We start from the raw sequence: 20,055 nt of genomic DNA, 5'->3' as shown, positions 1-20,055 counted from the left end.
GAACGTTAATGTAAACTCTGGATTTGGGAGGAGGAGGATGTGTTAATGTAGGTCCATTAATTGCAACAAACATACCACTCTGGTGCCAGATGTTGACAATGAGGGAAGTTGTGTATGTGGGGGAAGGGGAAGGAAGTATACAGCAATTCTCTATACCTTCTGCTCAATTCTGCTGTGAATACAAACCTACTTTAAAAAATAGTTTATTTTTTAAAAAAGGGTTCAGAAATTTTTGTACTTAAGAATCTGTAAATTAATACATATTTTTAAGAATCTACAAAAAGGAATCAGGTATGTGCACACTATGCTTTTTGCACTAGCAAATTAATATTTAATTCAACAAAAGTAACACAAGATTGATATTCTGATATTTAAGATGAGGAAATGTGGCCTTAAGCATTAATCTCTTGCCCAGATGGCACACAGACATACAAACTTGTTTATTTGAATCCAAAGTCTGAGCTCTATTACTAAATTTTGCTCTTTGAACAGAATGTCCAAAAACTCCTGCATCTCAGGATACAAAATTAATATAGAGAAATCTGTTGCATTCCTATACACTAATGATGAATTAGCAGAAGGAGACAGCAGGAAAACAATTCCATTCACAACTGTATCAAAAAGAATAAAATACATAGGAATAAACCTATCCAAGGAAGTGAAAGACCTATCCTCTGAAAACTAAAAGACATTTATGAGAGAAATTAAAGATACCAATAAATGGAAACATCCCATGCACATGGATAGGAAGAATTAATATTGTCAAAGTGGCCATCCTACCTAAAGCAATCTACAGATTCAATGCAATCCCTATCAAAATACCAACAGCATTCTTCAACAAACTAGAGCAAATAGTTCTAAAATTCATATGGAACCACAATAGACCCTGAATAGCCAAAGCAATCCTAAGAAGGAAGAATAAAGTGGGGGGATTTCACTCCCTAACTTCAAGCTCTACTACAAAGCTACAGTAATCAAGACAATTTGGTACTGGCACAAGAACAGACCCACAGACCAGCATAACAGACTAGAAAGCCCAGATATAAACACAAGCATATATGGTTAATTAATATATGATAAAGGAGCCATGTATATACAATGGGGAAATGACAGCCTCTTAAACAACTGATGTTGGCAAAACTGGACAGCTACATACAAGAGAATGAACCTACATTATAGTCTAACCCTATACACAAAAATAAACTTGAAATGGATCAAAGACCTGAATGTAAGTCATGAAACCATAAAACTCTTAGAAGAAAACAAAGGCAAAAATCTCCTGAATATAAACATTAGCAACTTTTTCCTGAACACATCTCCTTGAGCAAGGGAAACAAAGCAAAAATGAACAACAGGGACTACATCAAGCTAAAGAGCTTCTGTACAGCAAAGGACACCATCAACAGAACAAAAAGGCACCCTACAGGATGGGGGAATATATTTGTAAATGACATATCCAACAAGGGTTTAACATCCAAAATATATAAAGAACTCACACACCTCAACATTCAAAAAGCAAATAACCTGATTAAAAAATGGGCAGAGGATATGAGCAGAAATTTATCTAAAGAAGAAATTCAGATGGCCAACAGGCACATGAAAAGATGCTCCACATCACTAATTATCAGGGAAATGCAAATTAAAACCACAATGAGATGTCACCTCACACCAGTTAGGATGGCCAACATAGAAAAGACTAGGAACAACAGATGCTGGCAAGGATGCAGAGAAAGAGGAGCCCTCCTACACTTCAGGTGAGAATATAAGCTAGTTCAACCATTGGGGAAAGCAATATGGAGGTTTCTCAAAAAACTAATAGAAATACCATTTGACCCAAGAATTCCACTATTAGGACTTTACGCAAAGAAAACAACTACTCAGATTCAAAAAGACATGCACTCCTATGTTTATCGCAGCATATAGCCAAGATATGGAAGCAACCTAAATGTCCATCAGTAGATGAATGGATGAAGAAGAAGTGGTACATATACACAATGAGATACTATTCAGCCATAAGAAAGAAACAAATCCTACCATTTGCAACAGCATGGATGGAGCTAGAGAGCATTATGCTCAGTGAAATAAGCTAGGCAGAGAAAAACAAGTACCAAATGATTTCCCAACAAAACAAAACTGAAGGAAAAAAATGGCAGCAGACTCACAGACTCCAAGAAGGGACTAGTGGTCACCAAAGGGGAGCTGTGGGGGCACAGCAGGTGCGTTGGGGGGAGGGAGAAGGGGATTGTGGTATATCATGATTGGTCCATATGGTGTGTGTGGGATCACATGGAAGACAGTGTAGCTCAGAGAAGACAAACAGGGACTCTGTGGGATCTTACTACAGTAACGGACAGTGACTGCAAGGGGATATGGGGGGGAACTCGATAATAAAGGTGAGTGTAATAACCACATTGTTTTTCTTGTGAAACCCTCATAAGAGTGTGTATCAATGATACCTTAATAAAAAAACAAAAACAAAATAACAACAAAAAAATACTCCTGCATCTCTCTGCCTTCCCCTACTGACTTTGGGCTGCTAACCTATTTATATAGAATATCCATTATTAATTAAATGTTCCCAATTTCTTTTGTCCTAGATGGCTCATATTATTTAGTTCTCACACTAGCAATCCTGTGATATAAGTTTTATAAGCTCTTATGAACAAACGGTGAGATTGAGTCCTGCAGAGATTAATTTATTTGTCCATGCTCTATTTCAATGATAATGTAAAGAAGTCAAAGTTCCTTTCATAGTCATACATTTCTCTCAAGACTTGAAAACTGCTTGATTTTTCTCACTCAGATCTTCATATTCACTTAAGAGGGAATGAATCATAAGTTGTTATGAAGTTATTCCTTTATGTAGCAATTTTTCAGTTTTCATAAATTGTCTCAATTTGAGAAAAAGGAATCACAATTCCACATGTATAAAATTTTTGTTCAGTAAAATGCATTGAGCACTGAATCACAGCACTGAAAAATGGAATTCCTACCCTTGTGGAATTTGTACTCTAATGGGAGATTGAAATATAATAAAAATATTAGGTAATGTTTTCAAGAAAAATAAAGCAGAATTATAAGTTACAGGTTGAAGAGCGTGTCATCTCTTTTGATAATCTAATCAGCAAAAGCCTGCCTCAATAGAGAACATTAAAGCAGCTAAGAGATAGTTAGGCAGAATTCTGAAAATTTTCAGATGTATTCAGCCATCATTTGGATAAAGGTTAAGTGTATATAAACCATATAAGCATACATAAACTTTTGCAGAAGTAAACAAAACATTGTATGATAGCAATTCCATGCATACATGTTAAGAATCACCTTATTCATTAAAAATATGAGTATGTGACACTTAAAGGTGAAATTTGTGAAATACTGAGAAATAATTATTACAAAAACCATATGCTTCTATTACTGGAGAATCACTCATGCTTTAATCAGCTCTTATTGCATTTTATTTGACATTTAATTACTAAAAGGTTAGCTATCTAACTATCTGAAGCTTTTCCTGATAAGTGGGGGAATCGTGTTAGAAAATTGACAGTGATAATTGACATCTGTCAACCTGACCTCAATAGAAGACACAAAGTAACAAATAAATACCAACACAAAAATGATGAAATGGTGGCAGGCTGCGTTAGGGTAGTTATGAGTGAAGTAATCCTTGATAGCTAGCATTCAGTATATTACAAAACTATAGCTTAACAGTTATAACTTTGTCAATAACACGTTCAGCCATGTGCATTGCAAACTGTTCAAAAGGTAGAGGGGCATGGCATATATTTTAGAATAATTAAAAATACATATTGTTTAAAATTATCTTGGTTTTTGTAAGGAATAAGCTTTAGGCATCTACTTACATCACTTTGATAAACACTTTCCTTGGACTAGCTGGATTGTTGAGATAATGAGCTTTTTGAATAATTTGGGGCCATAAAATCAAGACAGATACTCAAATAATAACCATTATTATTTCTTATATGTAGCATTTTGAGATCATACTGATGCGGCAATCAAAGCATTCTGAATACTAAGATCTTCCATCTATTTTTCATTCCTATTTGAAGGTAATATCAATATCAGAAACTTCACATATTTCAAATGAAGCTATCTATTTTAGGAAAAGAGTAAGCTAAATTATTATTAAGAAAGTGTTTTAAAATACATGTTTAATCCAAACATTGTAATGATTAAAATGACCCAATCCAATAAAACTACATCCATATGAAACTTAAACATAAGTAACAAATCTAAATATATAAGTAAACAAATTTAAATATACAAGTACACAAAAATCCATTACTCTGTAAGATCTTCTATTTTTTTTTCCACCAGAGTAGGGGGCACACTGGAAACAATGACTTGCATATCCAACTGATTGACCACAGAGACCTGAAAGAAGAAAAGAAACAGAATTCAGTTAGCTTTTATTCACCAATATTTTTATAATCAAAAAATAATATGACTCTTTCTTCCTTATTCTGCATAGTGCACACAGTGGTTTCCCACTTTTAAATTTAAGAATAAGTGATATTTTTAGTGACACAACCACTACTAAATGTTGGGGGAGGTTGAAAAGGGTAATTTGTTGTTTGCTTAGAAGTTACAGAACCCGAAGATACATGACTATTGCCAGTTTTGTGTTTGTTTTACTGGTTACTTTCTAAGCCATGGAAGAAGGCATTTTTGAAATTGAATTATTAAAAAGTTTAAAACCACTCAGGATAATGGAAACACAGCCTTTAGATTTTATGTCTCAAGAGACCATTTATTCATTATGACTAAGAATGTGAGCTATGACTACTTCAAACAATTCATTCTATATCATCATATACAGTCTATGTCTACTTCAGCCAACTTTATATTTGTGTAAATAGAGATCTATACATACAAACTTACACATGGGGCTAAAATGAGCTAACAGAAACAGCTGTTTATGCATCCATCCTATTCATTTAACATTTACTGAATTCCTAAGTTCTTATTTAGAAAAACAGAGGAAAAATAATAGCATTGGTTCTGTGCTTACAATGTACCATTTACTTTTTCTTCTTAATACTCTACAGGTTTTCACTCATTTAAATCTAACTACCAACTATATCAGTAGTTATTAATTTCATTCCAATTTTTAATAAGAAAACAGAGAGACTTTTAATATCTTGCACCCAATTAGTGCACGCTGCCTGGGTCTAGAACATGTGCTGTTAACTCTTACCCAGTATAGATATGAAAAAAGGAAAGTCAAATTATATATTGTCCTTTATATACTTTACACACTATTAAGACTGTGTTAATTCAGTGCACCAGAACCATGAATTGAATACTCTGGATTAGGTATATTTATCACCATATATCTGAATATAATTTGTGCTAGGGAGTGGCATCATGTTGCCATACCTCATGACCAGGCAGGTAACTTAAATGAGTGAAGTAGGCAAAAGTATGAAATGATAGGGAAAAGTGGAAGTGTGACAAATCAGAGAGTATATGACTCATCTGAAGAGGTCAGCTACTACTCATCTCTAATGAATGTTGCCATGTGGGGAAAAGGCTTCAGATTTGCTGGATCTTTCGAAAAAATCCCAAACATTACATGAAATATTTCAACTACTTAGAAATCTTTCAAACCATTGTGTGAGCCTGTTAATTCATGTCTGCAGATTATATTAAGCCAGGGGTCTGACTACCACCTAGGAGCAAATAGCAAATAGTTAACACCGGCAGTTCCCATCCTTTATCTCTAATTCATAGGCAGCTGGGACCATATGAATAAGTTTCCCTTGAACATATAGATAAATCTTGACTTGGGCTTTACAAAAAAGATCTAACTTCATTACAAAAAGGATTACAGTCTTTGTGTGACTTTGTCTTAATGGTCCCGAGACAAGGTTATATAAAAGCATTTTATTTTATATACATACACGTATTTAGCTATTACTAGTAAAAATACATGATAATGATCTTCAGAATGTGTATATGAAATTTGTAAAACTATGTATTCTCCTCTTTCTTTTCTTCTCTTTTTCCTTCTTTCTTTTCCTTTCTTCTTTCCTCTTTCCCCTCTTCCGCTCTCCTTTCCACCTTCCCTTTCATCTTTCTATTTTCCCTTCCTTTCCAATTTTTATTTCCTTTTTTTCAGCACTGGACCATGGAAAGTTAAAAAAAAAATCTGGCCAAAAGTAAACAGCCTGGAATAAATAGTACCACGGAGTATTGTTTCAACAAGAAGTATTATCATTAGACTTCATCTAATGACCGCTAAAACTCCCAGTGGTGCTGGAATCATGGCCTCAGGGCAAAGAAACCATCTCAGGGGATTGGGGTGAAGCAATTCCTAATTCTATTATCTGTTTGGGAGGCTCAGAGTGATGACATGAATTGTGGACAGGGTGAGCAGCAGAGAACATCAACAGGAGACTAGTGAAGGGGAGAGGAGTAGAGGTAAGTCCTCATTGCTTCTTCCTTCAGTACAAGATCTCCATGCCTGTCAATTCTATTGGGTTTTTCTCTTCTCACAGCTCTCTGTCATCTGGTCCTGGTAAACATGAGCTTCTCACGTCTTCAGGTCTGCAGGCTCTAATGGGCTTCTGCTATCATGCTCCCCAAGGTCCCGCACTATCTCTCACTTCCCTACATCCATCCAGCACACACCTTCATAAATAAACTATCCATTAAACACTCCTTGAATTACCCAATCTGCATTTGCATGAATTCCCTGCAAAGCTCTTACTTATACAGATCCCAAAATAAAAGCAGGTACCAGGAATATATACCAGAAAGAAAACGCACTTGCCCAGTCTTACATTAGATGTAAACAAAGATGAAAGTGGGCAAAAAACTATCTAGTATGGTATAGATTCAGCAGCCACAGAGGAAAACCAAACAAAAGCCTTCCTACCCTACAGTCAAACAGGATTTCATTACAGAAATCCCCCACCCCTACAACTGGGGAACTAGGTTATATATGCGTAGAATTTTCAAAATTTGCTTGGATTAGTGACTGTCATGTATCTACCATTCTTGCCCTCTTCAAATGGGAATTTCTATTGGATATCCTGTTTCTTCACCAGCGTCTATACTTGGTGACTGTATTTGTCACATCACTGGACCACCAAGAGTTCCCTCTGAACCCAATGAAGAGGACAGCATGTCATAGCACAGCTGAGATCCAGGACTTTGAGTTTGGTGAGATTTTCTTCTCTATGTGGGGAAAATAATGAAATGGGTAATTGGTAATCAGAAGTACAGTGTGCAGCAAGGACAGGCTGGCAGTTCACCTAATGTTTCCATCCTGCTACTGGGAACACAGCAGTAATAGATTTCTCACTCTCTTTTGTAGTTTGGTGGAAACACAGGAGTTCTGACCAGTGTGAAGTTAGTAGAAAGGAAGGAAGGAATATTCTTACGTCTTTCCCATGTGTGAATATTCCCTTTCTTTCCCAATCTCTATCTGAATAAATAAGCCACAGCAAAGGGCAAAGAACAAGATGGAAAGAGTTTGAGTCCTGAAATCCCTACTTGCAGGAGACTGTCAAGAACACCACCCCCTCACATATGTGCTCATTGCTGTGTCAGATGAGAGAAAAACAACATTTGTTAGGTAAAGTCACTGTAATTTTGGAGTTTTTGTTACATAGTCGGCCTACTACAACAAACACCCAGGGATCTATTTCACATGGCTGCTAGGTTCTTTTCTACTGTAGGACAATGAAAAACTAGCATGTTAATTATATATGGATGCAGGGAAATAACAGAAGTTCCTTTCGCATAAATATGAAGCTCATTTGTAAGTAAACTTTTGGAATGTGATCACTTCATCTGCTAGGGACTCTATTTAGAAGCAAAATTTGGCCTTGAAAATATAAATAACTCTACCATTTACCTTTTAAGAACAGTCTGTACTTTTTCTTTATTCAGAAGGATAAAGTACATATTCAAAGGGAATTTTTAATTTGTTCATGAGCTTTGGAGTTCAATTCTGACTGACCCAAAAAAGTGAATTAAGATTTAAGGTCCTCTGGAATATACACATACTAAGCTTACAATTTATGAAGAAATATTTTGTGATCTGTATTACATTTTGAAAACATACTTTTATATTCACAAAAAATAATGTATGTATATTCTGATAAAATAACAAAAGTCAGACTGCATCTAACTCCAAAAGTAGTGTCTCAGACTTACCTACAGTTATTTAAAAAATTTTAAATCTCCTTAAAGTGCTAATACATGATTTACTCAGAACATACACATTTTTTACTATGTGAATGAAGAGAATACGCTATCATAGCCTGAATTTTGATCTTTAAAAGAACTCCTACATCCCTGAATCTTTAGTTTCTTCTGTCATCTCTTAGAAAGATATTTAGCTCTTTAAGATCACTAGATTATATTTATGCTACTTCTCTGGTGTAGCCTCTATGTAAAAATTTTCAGAAGTACACATCAGTTTACTATACCAAACATTAAAAATTCTGTACATAAAATTACTTTTTAACTCTTTATTCATTGATTATTAATGGGAGCTTTTGAAAAATATTCCTATTATTTTTGGGATCAATCTTTGTAAGGATTAAGATTAGCAGGTATGGTCAAAAAGAAAAAGAATTAGCATTTGTGAAGTACAAATTCCAAAACAGAAGTTGTCGATTTACATAATTATTTCAAAGTTCTTTTAATTTTTCTTCATAAATCTCTTATCTTTTTTTCATTTGTTTCCATATAGTTTAGACAAGGTCCTATAATAGATACATAATGTGATCCACAAATACATGCCAGATATGTGTTCTTTGGTATCCACAATGAAAAGATAAAAGAGAGCGAAATTAATTCAATAGTACATTTAACCCAATATATTTCATATATTATCATTTCAACAAGTAATCAATAACAGCTTGTAAAGGAAATATTTTACATTTTTTTCAAACCAAGTCTTTGAAATCCAGTGTGTATTTTACACTTGCAGTCCATCTCATTACAACCTAGCCACATTTCAAGTTCTCAGTTGCCACATACAACAAATAGCTAACATATTGGGCAGCAAACTCTAGAGATCCCTGCCATCAGAGGATGCAATCTCACTTTCCTTGAAAAGGAAGAGATATTTTAATAGCTTTTTAAAAGATAATTTTGTATGTACTCTTCTTTGATACACCAAAACCCACGTGATAGTTTCTTCAAGGTTGTTAGTTTATGTGAAATGTAAAACCATATTTAGTTACATTAAAAGACATTAATCTTTCTTGCATTTTGAGTGAATCTTTTACCCATGAATGGTTTTTTAACATGTTGCATTGGTCATTTGGAAAACATTGGCTCACTAAATAATGTGGATTTAAAAATGTTGACACGTGTCATTTCACGATATAAAGAAAAAAAATCACATTCTTTAATATGACCACTGATCTCATCAGAAATCATTAAGCAATGAGAAGCTGTCAAGTTCACAGTGGTGAATACAAGCTTTCCAATATTCTAATCTGTGCTTGACAGTGTGAATGTTATCATTAGCATCAAATACTGTCAGTTGTTTTCCTGGCATTGACAGCCTCACTTCATTTGTTTTTGTGTAAATCTATATCAAATATTCAAGTCTGAATAACCATATTTTTTCCCCAAGTTATTATTTCAAATAAAAAGCTATTCCATGGAAAAGTCAGCTAATTGAACCTACATACTAGTTTTTCTTGAGACACCTGTGACACTTCTAAGAACAGCAAAAATGCTTCATGTGTACTTCTTGCTTCATTACAAAAAAATATTGGTCAAGAGTGGAGATTTGCTAAAATTAATTTTTTATTGCTTAAGTAAGGGCATTCTTGGCTGAAATAGGCTTTTTTTTTTGTTTATGCATGGCTATGAAAGATACAATGGCAACAGCAGTGCAAATGTTACATAGTAAAAAGGCAAACAATATCTCGGTATTCTAACGAAGAGAGCTTTGACCTATGGACACCTGATATGATCAGGGAAGACCCTTAAGGTTGCATGGGCCACACTTTAAGAACATGTAGGGGAGGGGCCATTCATTAATTGAATGAACAGACATTGAGTACTCACTATACAATTCTAGGTGCTTGTGATAACATCAGGGAATAAAATAAATTAATTAAAAACAGAAAAACTGTCCTGATGGAATTTTTGTGGGGAAAAAATGAACAAGAATATCGTAAGCTCATTGAAAAAACAAAACAATAACGAGGTATGAAGTGATGGCATTTGGTTGCAATATTAAATAGGGATGGCTAGGGTAGACTTCATTGTGAAATACATCCTTATAAATATATGGAAGAGATGAGGGAACAATTCCTGAGAATATTTAGGGAAAAAGCATTCTAGGCAGAGACTGAAGGCTCTAAAGTGAGGGCATGTCTGGTTGTTTGAGGAACAGCCTAGTGGCTAACATTATTGGGTTTGAATGAGTTAGAGAGAAAAAGAGTAGAAAATGAGGCCATTGGAGGCCAGATTACCCAGTACCTCATAATCCTCTGTAATGATATAAGAAGTTCTCTGAAACAATTGGGGTGATATCAGGAGATTTTGAGCAGAGAAATAACAGGATCTGAATTACATTTTATGGGGTTGCTTTGGCTGCTCTTTTAAAACCAGACTTCAGTAGGGCAGGAGTGAAAGCATGGGGCCAAGTTAATGAGTTTGTGCAGTGATACAGGTAAAATATGATGATGGTTTCAACGATGTTGCAACAATAGTTAAAAATGTGCAGATAACACACATGTATATATGTGTGTATGTGTATATATATATATAGCATACATTATAATGTATATATATACACACAACAGTACTTAATAAATAGATAACATATATATAGCACATATTATAACAAACATATATATATATATGTATATTTGTATACACAGAAGTATTTAAATGAGAGGTTGAATATGTGGCTTGGAAAAGAAAGAAATCAAGATACTTCTGGCCTAGGATCTCTAAGCTGATTTCATCATCAAGTGAAATTGGGAAGATTGGGGAGACTATAGATGGCAAAGACATGATGACGAAGAGGAGTTCAGTTTAGGAAACATTAAATAAATGTCTTTATTAGATATGCAAGTGTAATTGTTGCATGTACACATAGATATATATTTGCTGTTCAGGAATGAGCTGTGGAGTGAAAATATAAATTTGACATTTTTAGTGAATAGATGATATTTGAAAGTTATGGGACTGAATGAAATTACAGAGTCAGTGAGGGCAGACAGAAAAGAGAATTAATGGCTGAGCCCTGAGACACATCAATACTAGAAGTTTAAGAAAAGAAAATGAACCAGCAAAAGAGAGTGAGAAGGAAAGAGCAGTGAGATTAGAGATAAACAAGACAGAATGGTGGCCTGAAATCTTAGTAATGGCAATAATCAGTCAAATATTGCTGATTGTTCAAATAAGAAGACAACAAATTACCAGTGCACTTAGTAACATGGAAGTCATTGATGATGTTGACATAAGCAGTTTTGGATAAGTGTTGGGTGTGGAGCTATGATTAGAGAACGTTTAAGAGAGATTAGATGGTGAGAAATTAGAGTCCATTTTAATGATGAATTTTTCTGGAAAGAGGAACATAGAAATGGAGTAGTAACTGAAGATGTAGGTCAAGAGGGTTTTTAAATTATTTTTTGAAGACAGAAAGGAAAAAGAAAAGCTGGGTTATGGAAATAATCAAATAAGGGGGGGAGATTAATATTGATAGTATATGAAAGAAATGGGAGGGCTGCTGGAACAATGTCTTCAAGCTGGTGAATGGGAATTGTATCTGTTGCACAGATCAAAGTAATGGCTCCAGATAAACGTATAGAGAAGTCATCTAAATGAACAAAAACAAGGCAAAGCATATTGGTATAAATTCTGGTGGGTAGATGGATTTACTGGTGGGAGTTGTGGAAGTATTCTTTAAAATACTTTAATTTTATCTGTCAGTGAAATAAGATGTCAATTAATTAGGCAACAGTGAGGATGAGGAGATGGAGGATTGTAAAAGTGGAGCTGTCTAGGTGAGGAGAAGTGTGAGGATAGGACAGGAAGCACAGTTGGGGGCTGTCATTATTGACTTGAAGTAAGGCTAATCAGACTGGGTATTGGTCTCAAGAAAGGAGAAAGTTGGAATTAGAGTTATGGTTTTGTCAAGTATGCTATAGGGAGGGAGGGCAAACAAGATGAATTTGTATGTGGTTGAGTGTTTATAATAGTTGCTGATGCACTAGACAGTGTGTAAGCAGGAAAGAGAAAACAGGATTTATAGGGACAGAATGGAAATATAGTAAGCTAAATGAATTGAAGGTCCCGGGGGAGACAAAAGAGTGCTGGGGACAGCTGGATGCTTTCAGTATCATATTCAAAGAGTAGGAGGATTGAAATGCAAGACTTAGAGGGGTGGTAGTAATAGATACGGCAAAAATAACACTGGCCTTAAATGGTTGCAACAGGGTGAAGGGTAAAACCATTGAAGTAAATGCATTCAAGGGACTTGGATTTCAGCATATTGGAAGAATCACATATGCGTGTAATGACATTGCCAAAGCTTAGGACAGGGGAGTTACTGGAGACAGAAAGAGGTGAAAATACAGGTGGGATTCTGAGGAAGGGAAGAAAGGTCTAGAAGCAGCAATGTTGTGCCTCGAAGATCCTCCTCTGCCAGTGGATAATATGAAGACAGTGGCAAACAAAATCAGAGAAGAATGCAAACAAAGCCACTGCTCGAGAAGGCAGCAGTGGAAATAATATCTTCAGGGGATAATCATATTTGCACTAAGCAAGAAGGTTTTATCTAAATTAAAAATCTATCTTCACTCATGTTTACTAAAAAATTTTTTCAGTGATTTCCTGTTACCCTGAGGAAAAGGTTTCAATATTATTAATATGGCTGAAAGCTTTTACATGAACCACCTACTTCCAACTCTAGTCCTGTCTCTCATTCATTTTTGCTTCATTCTTCCAGGTGGTGTAAATATCTGTGTCATTCAGGCCTGTCATCATGTCACTTCCTTCTTGGTTCTGTCATATGTTGGTCCCTCTGTATAAAAGTCTTATTTCTCTTCATATGTCCCTGTTCTTGACTGAAAGGATTTTAGATCTTATCATAAATATCATTTTGCTAGGAAGGTTTCCTTATGTATATACTATGATTTATACATATATACCATTATGATTACTTCAAATTGAATGTTTCTCAATATATTTTGGATAATTTTAAAGGTATGCTTTTTAATTTCTGCACAATAGTTCATAGAGTTCAAGTAAGAAACACTTAAACTTTACATTGCTTATATATATTACACATATAATCAAGTTACATTTTGTGTTTTTTTATTATTTTAATTACACAGAGTGTAGTGCCATTATTGTTTAGCCTTAAAGCACCACAATGTGCATATCTTAAATAACAGGAAGAGAAATGACCACATTATATTTCAGAAGGTTTATAGATCTTAATTTGATCAAAAGTCTATGTTAACCTTAATATATTCTATGATAAAGGCTCTTTGGCTTAGATTGGGCTTTTTTATTCTATTATATCTTTACTGTTATGATGGGAATGGTCTGGCCATCACACCCACCACAGTCACAGTGATTGGTATTCACCACAATCTAAGAAGAAAAACATTTGATCATTGATATCTACACATACAGAAGGTTAAACTAGTCCTAGTCCAGAGAACTAAATGAGAAGAACGGTGAAAATGAAGATCAAATATGATGCAAACAGCAAAAGAAAAATTATACTTGATTCTGTCTTTATATGACAAGTTTTTACAATAATAATTTTATTATTAGATTCATTGGGGTAAAGCCCAAATAATCCACACTTTCAAGTTGCTAGAGATTCCACAGGATAGATACATTGTTGTTGAATATTTTGAATAAAAGCTGATATCAAACTGTCCTTGGGAATAAGCTACCATTGACCTTGTGTACAACCCAAGTAGACGTCTTAATAGAAAAGTGATATTATAGACTGAAGCCACATATAACTTAATCAAGGATTATCAATGAGGATTTTGCTAAAACAAGGAAATCACATCTACTGGAACATAAATTTATTCCAAAGCATATCCTTTTGTTTTCTTAATTACATAAGTCCTAACAGTGATTTGAACAATGATAAAAATTTCATACATTTTAATTTCTGCAGCATGATTCTGTAAAGCATTTTAAAATTTTGAATAAAAAATATATTTAAAATAATAAATAAATAATGTAAAATTTATGTACTTACAAGTACGTCTGCTTTGCCACTTAGTCCCTTCCCATAATCGTCAGTTGCGATGACTTGAAACTTGAAGTAGGACCTCCTCATATTATGGAAGAGCATAGCAGTTTTGATAAGCCCTGTATATGTTTCCACCACAAATCCTTCTTTTCCCTCTTTAATTGGTGGTATTATGAGTCTGTATGCCATGGCACTGTAATTGCCAGTATCTTTATCAGTAGCCTGGGAGGGAAAAAATACAGGTTAATAATAAGAGGGAAAATAATAACCTTTATTAAAGGGCTTATTTCTATTTGCAAGACTGATTTTTCTTGTGTGTAAACACAATAAAGCCCTCCTAGGAGTCTATTTTTTTTATTATTATGTATGTAGATTTACAGACATTTGTGTCCGCAGGTTAAATTGTTGTTATTAGACTGATAATAACTATGAACTATGAATAAAAGGGCAGAGACATTAACAGAGTCTAGTCAATGAATCAAGTGTTTTGATTGGCATGTCTGATAGGTTCAACTCTGGGCTGTTCAAACTAGTTTAAGGACAGGATTGATTTACCTAACTATTGTCTTTCCTAATAGACATAGTATTTGTTTGTGTTTTTTATCTGACCTATTTCCTAAAGGGGAAGAAATAAAATAATGCATTAAAATACCTCAAATGAAAATAAGATAAAGTTCAGAGCTTTTACTCCATTAATCTAAAAATATATGAACATATTGTAATGCAGCTTCTGTTCTCATTATCCTGTGTCCTGATAAGCCAGATTTGTTCCTGTTTGTAGGTACTTATGATCTAGATGTTGGGTGTCTTAAAATTTAGAATTAAAAAATATAAATATTTGCTTAGAATACGTTTTCTTTTAAAAAATATAAAGCAGTGAGCATGACATATTAGCCTTTATCAGCTTCACGGCTGTTACTTAGAGATATTCTTCAGAATGCAAATTTGAGAATTATTTCATAGTGAAATATTTGGAAGACAAACAATAAATAAGGGGAGTCTTAGTGAATTTATAGAAAGCTATATACACCTTATTCATGATACTAGGTAAGTTTTATATTTTAATAATAATTATTATAATTATCATTATATGGTTATTCTTACTTTTACCAAAGATATTATTATTAAATATCATGTATCAAGAATTTACGATTTGCCATTACAATGCGAAAAATTCTCTAAAAAATAATCTTATGTAATAAAATTAAACACTTGGAGGAATATTATTTTAATTATGCAAATTAGTCCTGTTCAATAGAGCTTGTGATGATGGAAATGCTTTAAATGTGCTCTTTCCAATACAGTATGCATGAGCCACACATGACTATTGAACTTTGAAGTGAGGCTGATGTGACTAAGGAACTAAAATTTAATTTTAATTAAATGTAAATAGCCAAAGGCTACATAATAAGTTGTAAAGTTGGGATATAAGTAATGACAATAATTGTAAATGTGTATTAAGGTTTAACATGATCTTGACTCACTAGCTTCAGATTCTGTACATGTACTTCACCATTTAAAACATCTCAGCGTAACTCTATCCACCTGTTAGACAAGGTAATTTAAAATAAAAAACCAGATATTTTACTTAAGGATAAAATATTTCTTGAATTTTCTAATAAGGTAAAGTTCTCAGCTTTAGAATAGGACAAGTTAAAGTTCTCAGCTTTAGAATAGGACAAGCTCATCTCTTTTAGATGGTCTGCATGGTTTACATAATGGCAGAAATTAGTTTTGGTGTTAGAAGAATAGTAATTAGATTTCAACATTAGGTCACATTATCACAAAAAGGAAAAAAAGAACAAAGAAAAAATAGTTATCAAAGTGTTTCTTCTTAAGCTTTGAACTTAAGATTTTTATTCATTTAATAAAGTATAGCATAAGAAATAAAAAGCACATTCCCAGCTTAAATTAAAATCAGAGTTTAACCAATGAATCAAAGACATATCTTTTGTACTATGAGCAAATCTGGGACTAAAGCCAAATTAGTCAAAGGTTTGGTTGAATATTATCCTTTCACTTATGATTAACATAGGCATTTCTCCTGAAATAAACTTTTTACTGTTAGTACAAACTTATTGAGGCCTACAAATATGCACAAAAATGTACAAATCATAAGTTCAATACAATTTTGCAAAATGTACACATTCATTTGGCCAGTGTCTGCACCAAAAAAATAAATAAAACATTACCAGTATCCCAGAATGTCCTTCATGCCCTTTCAGTCATACTCAGCTCCCCAGGCCACTATGTTGATTTCTAACACCATTGATTAGTTATACCTATTTTTAAACTTTATATTATTGGGATCATAATATATGCTCTGTTTTCTGTCTAACTTTTACTCAGTTTTGTGTTGCGATATTCTAAACCTTTAAATTTTAAAATAAACCCTGTAACAATGGAATTACATTTATATATGAGATTACAATGAAATCAACATGATGCTTGGTACATAATGTTTCTTTGCCCAGTTCTTTGACTAACTTCCAACTTCAACAAACAAGTAATTTCACTTTGCATTAGTCCTAAAATTTTTAAATTAAGATAACTACAAAGTAATCATATTCTATGTTAACAGGTTAAGGTGCTTTTTTAATATATCTTTCCTGAAATAAAGAATGATTTAATGAAAAAGATTGGGTATGGAATTGGTAGTCATAACTCATACATACCTATTTTCTGTTATGATTTTTCATAGTACATTTGGAGCAAATTGTCAAAAATAAGACACAGGGCTTTAAAAAGCATCTTTACTATATCTTTTTTTTCAAAAATATAAAACCGTGTAGTAATAGTATGTGATCAGTAAGGACTCCATTAAATTTCTATTTCTTTGAATGGACTTGATACTCTTCGGAATTGTAAAAGTCTCATTTCAGAAAACATTCCTCAGGGATGGTGTCAAGGTCATTAGCATTCTTTCAAACTTCCCCCATCTCTGCCTACTGTATATAGTTGAATACTAGTAAGTTAAACAATGAATGTCATTTTGAGCCTATTGAATTTTCAATAGACACGTGGTTTAAGACTAAAACTTATATACAAGATGTGATCGATTAATATTGGGTACGTACATTAAAATGATATCCAATTAACAACCAAATGTTCTTTTTATCAAATAAATGACAAGAATATGACATGTTTAAATATATGCCAAGTCACACCAAATGTACTGATGACTAAACTAATAGAAGAATTTAAATTTGGTTCTAGGTGTGAAAAGTGAGCATTTCAAAGAGTGTATACGCATCTATTTGCTTCTTACTTTTAATAATTTTAAATTTACTTTTTTTGCTTCTATTTTGTTTTGTGTTTTAGATAGAGGTGGACTCAAAAGTCAGGTCTGATTTTGAAAAAAATTAATCCCTCAGTTTCAGGTTTCCTTATTCATTAAGTGAGAAGAACATTAATCAAATGTTATTTGAAGATATATATATATATATATATATATGTATACATACATACACATATAAACACACACATATATATCTTAGTACAATATAACTATTATAATTATTTAAATTTTTATAATGCTCAAAAATTTTTGACCCTTTTATATCACAACATTTGCCAGTGAATATGCAAATTTAAGCACAAAATCAACTTAAACTCTTTAACTTCAGACATATTATCATAAGATTGCAACTCCCTTAAAATAATGTATTAATCATTTTTTTCTTACACAGCTTAGAATGCATGTACTTTGCTCTCAAAATCTTTTTTTCTTTTCCTGCTAACCTTATTGATTCCAGGTCACTTTTGAATCAACTTTGCAAAACCTCTTACTCAACTGATAAGCATGCATCTATACATAGTACACACTCTATCTTTCCTTGTTGCTGAACATAAACGAGGCTGTAGGTATCTAGTCTATCTCTTCTAACTTCAACTTTCTGCTCCTCTATGAATTTCAGTGTTCATGTGGATGATACATTCAACAACATCCTTCTTCAGGGTCTTAGGCATGAATAATTCTGATCCATCTTTGAACCGTCTCACAGCATCAATTCAATTCCAGAACCACACTTTAGTCTTTTGGCTTATGGGGACATTTCTCTTAAGGACACACTGTAGCTCTGGAAGCATAACCTTTAATTTGCATATTTCTGAGCATAATCTCCCACCACTTTCTCATTCAGTTAAGACCTATTCTTTGAGATCATTGAATTTTCAGTTCTATAAGCCCCCTCTCCACAAACACCCTCTCAGCTCTCATTACTTCAAGCTTATGTCCCTTCCTTTTCCATTACAGATGTCACAGTGGTCACACGGTTATCACTTTTTTGTCCTTCCACAACTCCTGGAACTTTCTCCTCTTAAATCAGTTTGACCAGCAGCCTACTTCAGGGTGAATAAAGAGTAATGGAAGAAAGTGAATTATCAGGCAGACTAGTGTTACTAGGAGTCCATGGTCTGTGAGTTCAACTGTGTCTATGGTTTATTTGTAAAACCTTTGCTGTATATGTGAATTTTCTATCTCCAAAAGTTCACACTTTTCTTCAAATAATGTATTTTTTCAGTCTCCTCCAGAAATGAGGAAGTGGAAATTCACATAAAAATTGAGAATATCAAGTGTGAAATCTCTAAACTTCTCATCATCAACTGAGTAAGTACCTATATTTGCACCTTTATTGTCTTCCTCCAAATTTCAGAGGAACACTAATTCTCCTCTCCCATTGAAAGTACTCATGCTTTGATCTAAATTCCTCCCATATCTTCTGCATTTAACGTTTCATCAGCTCCATTTATCTCTGTTCTTTTATCCTTTACCTCTACAGACTGTAAGTCGTCTATGTCTCATTGAAACAAAATGACACCTTTCATGTACTCTATACCCACTTCTGAAACTATCCCCTCTATTTCCATACCTTTTTATCACAGTTAAGTTCCTATAGATTTTTCTATAATCACTGTTTCCAGTTTCTTACTTTACAATCATTCCTTAACTGCAGCTAGAACTCTACCCCCATCATACCATTGAAGGTGTTAAAAGTCAGTAGCTGAGGCTGGGTCAGTCCCAGATCAGCAACCAGTCAAGTGCACTTTAAACCACAAAGTCCACTTACATTATTTATATGTTATTGCTGCTGTCACAAGTGAACATTTATTGACACTTAAAATTTTCCAGGTACTAGTAAATACTTGGCATAGATATCTTACAACATCCTTTCTGTTGAGTAAGTTTTATTATCATTATAGGTGAATAAATGAAGGCAAAGGGAGATTAGTAACTTGCTTATAATCATAAAGATAGTTGATAGCATAGTTAGGTAGGTCTCTAAAACCTATACTACAACCACAGCATTCAATATGTCATACTTACTACCAGGACTAAAATCTGAGTGAAAATAATAGTAAGTGCTGAATAAAATACCTTAAGAATTCTTCCTAGATAAATCAGGGACTTAGGAAGAAAATGGAAAGTAAGCAGTTCAAAACTAAATGAAGATAGGAATACAAAGGTTTTAGTACTAATGGTGGTTTCACTTAAGAGGATTTTTGACTGTTGGAGGTAAGCTTAAAATTAATTTATGAGGTATTGAGTGGCTCAAAGAATAGGAGGCAAGATCCAACGCCCACTCATGGAAATGAGTCTAATGAGACTGCTTCCCTAGAATATTAAATTGTCACTTTAAGAGTAAATGAGAAATTCTTCTCTCCATTCTAATACCACTGCCACCACCATCACCACCAAAACATCAAAGAAAACTGTGTGACTTAAGCCTTGATGTTGAGTGCAGCAGGAATAAAAACTTCCTTGGAAACCAATCCAGCCAACATTACTGGCTCATTACATGAGCCCTTACTGCCAAATTGCTCAACTC

General features: G+C 33.7%; 1 protein-coding gene across 4 annotated transcripts in view; it reads right to left on the bottom strand.

Annotated features, from left to right (window-relative positions):
- Positions 1-20,055, bottom strand: part of PCDH15 (protocadherin related 15) — a 1,663,341-nt gene that overhangs the window by 45,384 nt on the left and 1,597,902 nt on the right. For all 4 annotated transcript variants that reach the window (XM_073241042.1, XM_073241040.1, XM_073241039.1 and 1 more), the window contains 2 exons: positions 14,234-14,449; positions 4,304-4,392 (listed from right to left, as the gene is read on the bottom strand). In XM_073241042.1, coding sequence (XP_073097143.1) covers positions 4,304-4,392; positions 14,234-14,449 — 305 coding nt within the window. The remainder of the gene's footprint in view (positions 1-4,303; positions 4,393-14,233; positions 14,450-20,055) is intronic.

Source organism: Manis javanica, chromosome 7 (genome assembly GCF_040802235.1).
Source record: "Manis javanica isolate MJ-LG chromosome 7, MJ_LKY, whole genome shotgun sequence".
Taxonomy (NCBI): domain Eukaryota; kingdom Metazoa; phylum Chordata; class Mammalia; order Pholidota; family Manidae; genus Manis; species Manis javanica.
Note: the sequence above shows the minus strand (reverse complement) of the source record. Positions and strands in the feature narration are given on the sequence as shown.